General features: G+C 39.1%; 2 protein-coding genes across 2 annotated transcripts; one reads left to right on the plus strand and one right to left on the minus strand.

The window, feature by feature from the left end:
- The first annotated feature begins 4,176 nt into the window (after window positions 1-4,176).
- On the plus strand, window positions 4,177-6,983 carry LOC128303229 (DNA replication licensing factor Mcm6). The gene is made up of 4 exons (XM_053040110.1): window positions 4,177-4,311; window positions 4,378-5,411; window positions 5,497-6,701; window positions 6,788-6,983. Exons 1-4 carry the CDS (start codon window positions 4,220-4,222, stop codon window positions 6,893-6,895), a joined length of 2,439 nt encoding a protein of 812 aa, XP_052896070.1. The 5' UTR covers window positions 4,177-4,219; the 3' UTR covers window positions 6,896-6,983.
- A 559-nt stretch (window positions 6,984-7,542) lies between these two features.
- Window positions 7,543-8,636, minus strand: LOC128303471 (proliferating cell nuclear antigen). The gene is made up of 3 exons (XM_053040438.1): window positions 8,523-8,636; window positions 7,936-8,438; window positions 7,543-7,871 (listed from the first exon to the last, which is right to left on the minus strand). The coding sequence occupies exons 2-3, from the start codon at window positions 8,429-8,431 to the stop codon at window positions 7,585-7,587; spliced, it is 783 nt and encodes a 260-aa protein (XP_052896398.1). The 5' UTR covers window positions 8,432-8,438; window positions 8,523-8,636; the 3' UTR covers window positions 7,543-7,584.
- Between the last annotated feature and the right edge of the window lie 1,852 nt (window positions 8,637-10,488).

Raw genomic sequence — 10,488 nt, forward strand, 5'->3', positions numbered from 1 at the left:
CAGTAAATATAAATCATACTGCTTATCCTGGACTGCCAAGCAAAAATGAGTTTAATAACTCAAATTAAATAATACAAATTCTAGTTGCATAAACAAAGTTCATTATTTGAAAACATTTTCTAAGCCAGCATTTCATTCGCGTAAACGTGTACCAACAGTTTTAGCCACGCGTGCACTCATAAAGATGGTGAAAAAAAGATAAAAAAGGAACGAATGTATTGACTGGTGATTTTTGAACTCATTCCGTGCAACTGTTACATGCACTTATTGGTTCAAAAATTATATTGCTTCTCTTCAATTGCTTGTGTACTTTTACTACTTTGTTTGCGCTCGAGCAGTTGCTACCGTTTCTTCGGGCATCAGTATGATTGCCGTTATTCTGATAATTTGTATCGCAGATTCAAGATTGCGGTATGAGTATCGGTGAGTTTTGTTATGCATGTTTCTTCGCAAGCTGGTTACTTCAGAGAAGATGCATAAGGTTTCTGTTACTATTCGGGAACCTGTGCGCAGTGTGAGTTAAAATAGGTCACTAGATACATGAAGATTTCCATGATGATTAAACGTTTCTTTTAAAAATACTATAACTGCAGTTACACAATACATGTTCACTATGATGATATTGTTAAATCAACAAAATGTATGTAATACAAAAGGCTCACCAGAACAACGTATTTGCACTGTCGTTAGGAGGAAAAAATGCACTCTTGCTGTACACAACTTTTCGTATGTTAAACAAAATGCTGGGTGGAACTAGTGCACACTGTTTAAATCACCACAACATCCCTCACTTAATAAAACGGACAAACGGGCACAAGAGCACTGAATCGAAGATCGCAAGAAGTGGATGAGGCTACGGTTAACACTTTCATGCACTATTTGAATTCTTTTCCACACAGCAGGTAAGCAGAGCCAGCGGTTGATCCGTGTTGTCCCGCCGCACGATGGAAACTTTGTGTCCTCATAAACGGTGGAACACACGTATTTATAAACCGTACGCATCCGCAGATCCTTGCTACAGGACGCATTCCTTTGATACAGGATCCTTACCAGTTGCTTGCTCCAGGATGGCGCGTTCAAATGACGAGAACGTTGTGTTACCATCGCTGATACTGTTAACCGTGCTACATTGCGAGCCTATACGTGACATCAACGGTGCGGTTGATGGAGAACTGACGTCACAGTAAGCGATGTTGGAAAAGCAGTAAATAAACAACATATTTATACTGATAACAGCGATATTGTTGTTTAATCGCACGAGCAATAGGGTATGACATTTGGAAAAAATAACTGTACGGATATAAACTAAATAATTTCAAAACGCAAGCCTTATAAAACGCGCCATAACTCTATAGTTTACATATATAAAACGGAAAAGAAAAATTATAAAGTATATGTGAGAGTTTTCAACACTTAATTCTAGAATTAGTGTATAAGAAAGAAAATCATACTCCGAAATTTACCTTCAATTACAAGGATAGGGAAAATGGACGAAAACCACGTGGGACTTTGTATTAGCCCTGTATCATTCACTTGTTGCTGAAAAAGTTGGCACGTGCAACATTGAAATGTTTCATCTTATGTATCAGAGGTGTCGAATGTGTGTTTCTGTGGCTGTATTGCTCTAACACATAAATAATATTGGGTAATTATCATTAATATGTGTGATCAATTGTTTAATGTTGTAATTGTGCTACGTGTGTATCCTGTCTTGGTTTCTTATTTTTATATTTAACCCACTAAAGTGAATTATCTACGTCGTACAAGACATCAGTTTGACATTCCTGTTATGTATAACTGTATGTAGATTTAAGTAATGTAAACATTCTTTCCACATTTTGTTTTGAAACAAACAAAGCTACATTTTTGGAAGTTGATTTGTTACTTCATAATAGTTTTAGACACCTTTTCTATTTATTTTAATTTTCCACTTGAAAGCTGCATTAGTGATTAATATTGTTTTTCATTACTGCCATTTGCTGCTCGCTGCATTCCAGTTGGCGAGTGAAAATGTGTTCATAAGTAAGCGAAAAGCATTGGCCAACGTTTCGTTTACCACGCAAAGCTCATTAAAATGACATTCAATACGGATGGATATAAGGAGTTGATCGATTTATCGTACAAATGATTAGTGGGACTAGCCATTTAGATTTGTCATACGGCAGGCTTAATGCATGATGCCTAATGCGACTTGGTAACACCACAAGTGCATATATACTAGACTATATTTAAAAGCAACCAGCTTACAACATGATAATAAGATGAGTTTTATTGCGAAATTTAACATTTTTTAGCAAATTTGGGTAATAGTGGATGATATATTTTGTTTTGTTTTGTACAAACAACAACAACGTTTGTAACAAATGTGTGCCGTTTTTCTGTTGCAATATACAATCTAAAATATCTAATCAATCTTAAGTAACAATTTGATAATTTTATTATAAGGATTTTTATTGCTCTTTTAAAAATAGTGTCGTTTGTTTCTATAGTTCTAATGTGTTTAAAGTTATTGAACAAAGTGTGGAATAAATTCTGGAAAAATCGTCCAAAACACGGGGTTTGATAACTTGCAAAAAAAAAAAAAAATGGTCACAATAGCGCGATGTTAGATAAACATCAAGTTATAATCTGAGACATACTATTCTAGATTTAGAAGAGTTTACCCTTATTTACCTGTTTACCTGTAGCACAGAAATATTAAACCTATTCGTTGTGGTGAAGTGTTGATCAAATTGTTAATATTATTTTGGTTATGATTATAATTTTTGATTATAATTATTGAATTTGCGCTTAAATACATTCCATCAACGTAAAAGTTGATTTTTGTAGGTATGGTTATATAATATGAAACTATGGCTATACTCAGCAAACCGTTTCATAACTGCCATATTTAAAGAATAATATAAAATTGAAAAGAAACAAATATCAGATAATCTATTTTCTTCCTCTTGTAACGTCCTATAAGGTCATGCTTATCATTTCTGTTTTTTTTTAATTTATTTACAATGAAGCTGGATGGTCAGTCCCTGCTACGGGGGAACGGTTCAGATTGGATTTTGATTCTAATGGTGATTCTAAATCGCTTTATGAAAGATTCGCAGTACAATGAACTCAGTACTGCTCGTAGAGTTTATCAATACACCGGCAGCTCCATTGTCCTTCGAGATAATAAATTGTTTGTTAAATTTAAAAATGTAGTTTGAGACAGGTGCCCGTAGAAGTGCACATTCGAGGGATGCCCAAGGTTCTATCGTTTTTTATGCAGTCTGGCAAGGTTAATTGAGGTTCTTCAAACGTTCTTCTGTCCCGTTAGGTAGGTCCTTAAAACGATATTGGAATCAGTGGACCTGAGCTTATGCATGGAACTTCCCTGAAAACTGGTAGCACTACTCAATCAATCGTACTCGACCGAAAATTATATGAAACTCAACGAATTCACCCTAAAAAGTTCCAGAATGTCACCACTTATCGACTAATTTTTTTTTCACACGGATATTAAATCATATGCAAGAGTTTAAAGTTTTAATATTTTAACTTTATATATCTTAATTATAGTATCTTTCGTATGTACCATAGCTGTTTTATGATAACGATGATAATTTTGTATAAGGAGGAACCAGCATCATCATGTCAGAGGCGCATGTGAGTACCGGAATTTTATAGTTGCTTAAAAATTAACAACATAACCATTCATATTCATACAAAGGTATTATTCATTCAAAAATCAACTAGAATAAGTATTTAACAAAATAACCATTGAGAATCCATAAGCCAGGCGCTACGTAGAGCATATTGAGTTTTTGTAGAACAAGTTTATATCAATGTGATAATATGGACAGTACGTGCGTAAATTTGCGTATAAAAAAATATCCTCGAATATAAATGAGTAGTTTAGATGTGGGTCGTTTATGTAGCAAAGTTTTGCTACACGCTACATCATTATTTTTACAAATAGGTTGGAGGTGAAATGAACATATTTTCAGCCCCTGCAATACTGGACTGTTCAAATTTCGAATTCGAATAAAATCAAATAAAATGTCCAATGGTTCGACTATTTGTGGAAAATAGACACTAGATGGCGTTGTTTACCCAACAGCTGTCATCTGAAATTGGCGCGCGCTTGTCGCTTGTTGCTTATTTGTGATTCGTGAAAGGGAACGCGGAATACAATTTTGTGTAGAATAAAAATTGTTAATAACTAAGCTTTCGGTAAATTATCATGGATGTAGCAGACGCGCATGTTGGACAGCTTCGTGTACGGGATGAAGTTGGAGTACGATGTCAGAAATTGTTCCTGGATTTTCTCGAAGAGTGAGTATGGTAGCAGCCGGTACTGATTTCATTGTTTGTTCATACGCACTCAATATCGTTCCATAGGTTCAAAGAGGACGGCGAGATCAAGTATCTGAAAACGGTTCTAGATCTGGTCAATCCAGATCGGTCTACGTTGGAGGTCAGTTTTGAGGATGTAGAAAATTATAACCAAACGTTGGCTACTGCCATCATTGAGGAGTACTATCGGATCTTTCCCTATCTTTGCCAATCGGTGTCGAATTTCGTTCGGGATCGGACGAGCTTGAAAAAGCCGAAAGAATGCTACGTATCGTTTGTAGATGTACCGACGCGGCATAAGGTTCGTGAACTCAGCACTTCAAAGATTGGAACGTTGATTCGCATCTCCGGTCAGGTGGTACGCACGCACCCAGTACATCCGGAGTTGGTTTTGGGAACTTTTGTGTGTTTGGATTGTCAGACGGAAATCCGTGACGTAGAGCAGCAGTTCAAGTTCACCAATCCGACCATCTGCCGCAATCCGGTGTGTGCCAATCGTCGACGGTTTATGCTGGAAGTGGACAAATCGTTGTTCATTGACTTCCAAAAAGTGCGCATTCAGGAGACGCAAGCAGAACTGCCCAGAGGATGTATTCCGCGTTCGGTTGAGGTGATTTTGCGTGCAGAAATGGTAGAAACGGTGCAAGCGGGAGACCGATATGATTTCACAGGAACGCTTATCGTAATACCGGATGTGGGAGCACTGCAGCTGCCAGGAGCAAAGGCTGAAATCGGGTCGCGACATAAGCAAGGCGATAATGCTGCCGAAGGCGTGCGTGGTTTGAAGGCTCTGGGTATGCGGGACTTGAACTATAAAATGGCTTTTCTAGCCTGCTCGGTGCAAGTGACTTCGTCTCGATTCGGTGGTACCGACTTGCCGATGAGTGAGGTAACATCGGAAGACATGAAGAAGCACATGACTGACGCGGAATGGAACAAAGTGTATGAGATGTCCCGTGACCCTAGACTGTATTCACACCTAATCAACAGCCTTTTCCCCTCGATCTACGGTAACGACGAAGTAAAACGAGGAATTCTGCTGATGCTGTTCGGTGGTGTAGCCAAAACTACACAGGAGAGTAAGTGGTTGAAAGTTCATCTAAACAAATCTAATTTCACAATCCGTCTAATCGCTTGGGTCTGTGGTTTGTTTGTATATTGCAGAAACTACACTTCGTGGTGACGTTAACGTGTGTATCGTGGGTGATCCCAGCACAGCCAAATCCCAGTTCCTGAAACAAGTATCGGACTTTTCGCCCCGTGCGGTGTACACATCGGGTAAAGCATCTTCTGCTGCCGGTCTGACGGCGGCCGTTGTAAGAGATGAGGAAAGTTTCGATTTTGTTATCGAAGCCGGAGCACTTATGCTGGCGGATAATGGAATTTGTTGTATCGATGAGTTCGACAAGATGGACCCGCACGACCAGGTTGCAATTCACGAAGCCATGGAACAACAAACAATTTCCATTGCTAAAGCGGGCGTACGAGCCACACTGAACGCTCGCACCTCGATCTTGGCCGCAGCCAATCCTATCGGTGGCCGGTATGATCGGTCGAAATCGCTACAGCAGAACATTCAGCTGACGGCTCCGATTATGTCGCGTTTCGATCTGTTTTTCATTCTGGTTGATGAGTGCAATGAGGTAGTTGATTACGCGATCGCTAGAAAGATTATCGATCTGCATTCCCATATCGAAAATCGTGTAGAACAGGCCTATTCGCGTGAGGACGTGCTGAGGTACATAATGTTTGCACGCCAGTTTAAACCAGTTATCAAACCCGAAGCCATGCAGCTGCTGGTTGAGAACTATGGACATTTGCGGCAGCGTGACACAGGCACAAGTGGTAAAAGCACTTGGCGAATTACCGTCCGACAGCTTGAAAGCATGATCCGTTTGAGTGAAGCGATGGCCAAAATGGAATGTAGTGAGGAGGTGACTGAACAGCATGTGAAGGAAGCTTACCGGTTGCTGAACAAATCGATCATCAGAGTGGAACAGCCGGATATTCATTTGGATGATGAGGAGGGGGAGGAAAGCGAAAACATTATGGATACTGCAGAGGACACACCCGAAGATACGCCAGCAACGAATGGATCTGATGAGAACGGTCACGAAGCAACGGCTGTCACCAAGAAGAAACTCACACTTTCCTTTGAAGAGTACAAAAATCTTTCCAATATGCTGGTCATCCATATGCGCAATGAGGAGAGTCGCATTGAATCAGAAGAAATCGAACAGGAAGGAATTAGCAAGACGCAGTTAATAAACTGGTACCTTGGTCAAGTTGAGGATCAACTGGAATCGTTGGAGGAACTGACGGAGCGAAAGATTTTAATTGAAAAGGTGATCGATCGACTGATCTATCATGTGAGTAACAATGTTCATTAATCGATTGTTGTAGCGCCTGGGAATAGTTTTAACGTTATATTATGGGTTATTTCTTTTTGTGGCAGGATCAAGTCATCATACCTCTGAAGAAGGCTGGACTCGACGAGAAAGGATCATCCGGGGACGAAGATGTGCTGCTGGTGGTTCATCCTAATTACATTGTTGAAAGTTAATCTAATGAGTTACATACACCAACTTTTCTCACTTAATTGATGATGTAGTTTTGTAATAAGTAAGCGCGTGTTTCATTTTGCTTTTTTATTCCATATGAACAATAAACTTTACAATGATGTCATTATGCTGATATGTAAGGATATTGTACAAAGAGATGACAAAAGATGACAATGATTCAAACATTATGTTCGATACGTTTGATGCCACACCCTTACCCTTGCGATACTATTCGCATGAGGTTCAATAAAATTGTATTAAAATCAACAAGCGGCCAAACATTATGCTTTTCATCCAGCACGTCGTAGGCTTTTAAATCGGGGAATATAACCTGTACTGTAAAACTGATTCAAGCAAATAGGAGATCTTCATTTCTCATATTTAGAACTCTCGGGTTTAGATACTCTCAAATTATATCGTTATTATTCAGAGAAACAATTTATCTTTAGTTAAATGAACATCTAAATTAATGCGAAGGATGTGCATCATATATAGGTGATGAAATGGCGTATCATACGACTCATTGACACCCTTGACTTTTGATAAATCTCACCAGGAATGTGCTTTCGACTTAACAAAGAGAACGAGTCATCGATCAGCAAAGACAAACGTTGTAGAACCAGATAAAATATAATGAGTGAATATGAGTTACGGTACATAAAAATTGGTCTTACTTGTATTTTTATTTAACTTAATTCTCATCGTCTTCAATCTTAGGTGCCAGATAGTAGCGGATGTGACCTAAGTCGGGAATTCGGTATTCAACGACCAGCGGCACATCAGCCGACATCGATAGCTGCACTTGGTTGCACAGCGGCGTTGCCTTGGTAAAAGAATTCAGATAGCGGCAAGCAAAGGTAAGTGTAACTGGTTCTTGCATTTCAATAATGACCGATTCTTCCTCCTTATCTACGGTAGAAGTTTGTGCTAGCTTGATGTTGGCCGATCCAGCATCGCCAGAAGCTGAGAATTTCACACCTGCGAAAAACAAGTAACTATTATAGTAACATGATATTACTTATTCAATTATGCTGGCGCTTACCTTCTTTGGTGCACGAAATGACGACGGACTCACCAAACTGGGACAAATCACGACAGATGCGTGCAAACTCCATGGCTGGCATTCGCACGACGCAAGCATAATCCGTTTCCGGAATGCCCAAATGCTCTTGGTCTAGGTTCATAAGTTTCATTTCATAATCAGACACTTTTTCTTGGTTCTGTGATTCGAACATGAAAGTAACAGTGTCAGCATTATCCTGCGCTTTCATAGTGAGTGTGTCATCATTGTTTGCACACTTCATGATCTTGGCCATGTTAGCCAAGTTCATTCCCATCGACAAGTTCCGGTCACACCGGTATTTGTCGAATCCGTCGGAGCGTAGCGATAGCGACACGAGAGAAACGTGGGAGTTATCCATCGCTTGCAACTGAATGCCGGAATCACTGCAATCGAATGTGGCTTCGTTCAGAAGATCCTTGATAGCGTCCAGGACCTTCTTCAGGACGTTGCTGGCATTTAGTCGTGCTTCAAACATGTTGATGCTACAGAAAAAAACCCAGCTTAATTGTAGTACTTTACAAACCAAAAACTTTAGCAACAAACGGGTAATTATTAAAGATACTCACTTGAATGGGTAGAAACAAAGCGAAATCGAAAAAACTCCCCACGTACGTGCGTGCGCGACCAAGATGTGAAGACAAATACGCGTAGAATCTTGTAATTTGGCGGCCAACGTAGATGCCCACAAAAAGGCGCGAAACAACAACAGCAATGTGTCAAAACGAATGGCAGTTTTGACGTTTATATTAGCACAGTGGGCGCTGACTGTTTTGGAAATGACCATTTTTGGTTAATTTCGGTTAAAAATAAATTTGAAATTAGAATGCCAATAAAAATAAACTGTGTCAATGGCAATCAAAAAATATCATTTGAATGAACCCGCAGTAGCGGTTCTAATTCAAATTTAAATTTGTCTATAACATTTTACTTTCAGTAAAATTCTGAAAAATTTGTGTTACATTCATAATATACAGCTGTAACAACTATCAAAAACATATTGTTGTGGAAATTATGTAAAGTACAGGCAGTCCCCGAATTACGCTATTATAGCGGACCGCTATAATCCGGGAAAAATCCGCGTTACTCGAATTTCCGCGAAAATCGAATCCTGGTGCAATTTTGTTTATACTTCAAAGTCACAGAGTCTTCCTTCTCTGGACTTAATTTTTTCACCGAATCAGGCGATTTTAAGAGAGAATACATTAAAATAAGTTAGAAAGAAATGTTTTATGCGACAAAACAAAGGTATTTTCGACCAATTTTTCACCATTTTGCTTAAATTTTGTGCTATAAACTAGCTCATCTGTCAAATTTCCAAAAACCGCGTATCTCCGAATCCAAGCATAAGAGGAACCGCGTATCTCGGGGACTGCCTGTACTTCCATAAAACAAAGTTCAAGTCAATCTGATTCCTTAAAGGAGAGAAATAAGCCATCGAAATCGGTTTGGCTATCCGTGTACCCGTTTGCTTGAGATAAGGTTAATCCTTTGAGCTCTCTGTGCTTTTTCCATATTTGCCTCATAAACTACAGATCGACGATGAGCATCATCCTGGCAAGGTCGACCATAAGTCCTACGGTATACGTCCTACTTTTTCAGGCATCAAGACAATAGTAGAAACAAAACGATAATTCGAATCAAACAAACGATAACAATCAAAGAGAAATTTGTTTCAATAATTATTTTTAGTCCGCAGTGTTCTGCCGATAATTAGAGAAGCCGACATTAGTTCATAAAAACACGTCACGTGTCTGTCTTTCTTTTCTTTACCACGGCCATGTATTATTGGGTAATGCCAAGACTTAATTTTATGATGTAGCTGGATCAGCCCTTTCTATGGGAACTTATTTTGGTGGGATTTAATACTGTTTCGTCGTGTGAAAGACCGCTGCCGCTAACACTTACTCATCCAGATTAACAATTGATGAAAAGTCTTAGGGGGTGGCCCGGTGGTGTATTGGTAGCGGCGTCGGTCTTCACGCGAACGGACCAGACCAAAATCCCATCCGAACAAATATGGGGTTGTTGTGCCGATAAAGAATAAGAAGAACCTGTACCTATAAGACCTCATTCGATTTGATCAACAAGATTTGATTGCAGGAAGCCGGCATCGTTGATTTACTACAATTTATAATCAGGTTCTCTAGATGTTAGTTATGTTTCGATCAAATGATCTAGTCTGATATACGTAAGAGCCTGTTGTACATCAATTTGCACAAATGGATTGGAAACAATATTCGGTTGGTTTGCTAGCAAAATTGCGTCGATGTTATACTGTAATGTTGAAGTTCCTCCCCAAGTGAGGAAGGAATAAAAAGGAGGTTCGTCTTTGAACATCCTCCATGAAGGGAGACTTAGGTATCTTCACTTTCGACACCTCTTTAGGTCAAGCTATACTAGTTTACTAAAACAACTAACTAAACAACAACTAACTAAAATGCTAAAAGTAGTGTAATGTAGAACATGTTATGATAACACCATATACGTTTTACGAAGAATGTAGACAATTGATCTAGCACAATAACTATACAT

The sequence above is a fragment of the Anopheles moucheti genome, chromosome 3, assembly GCF_943734755.1.
Source record: "Anopheles moucheti chromosome 3, idAnoMoucSN_F20_07, whole genome shotgun sequence".
NCBI lineage: Eukaryota > Metazoa > Arthropoda > Insecta > Diptera > Culicidae > Anopheles > Anopheles moucheti.

Bases quoted from the DNA above. Each gene is read 5' to 3' on its own strand.
- LOC128303471 (XM_053040438.1), bottom strand. From the start codon at position 8,431: ATGTTTGAAGCACGACTAAATGCCAGCAACGTCCTGAAGAAGGTCCTG. The intron at 7,872-7,935 runs GTAAGCGCCAGC...TGTTTTTCGCAG, and splicing joins CATTTCGTGCACCAAAGAAG to GTGTGAAATTCTCAGCTTCT.
- LOC128303229 (XM_053040110.1), top strand. From the start codon at position 4,220: ATGGATGTAGCAGACGCGCATGTTGGACAGCTTCGTGTACGGGATGAA. The intron at 4,312-4,377 runs GTGAGTATGGTA...ATCGTTCCATAG, and splicing joins TTCCTGGATTTTCTCGAAGA to GTTCAAAGAGGACGGCGAGA. The intron at 6,702-6,787 runs GTGAGTAACAAT...TTTTTGTGGCAG, and splicing joins TCGATCGACTGATCTATCAT to GATCAAGTCATCATACCTCT.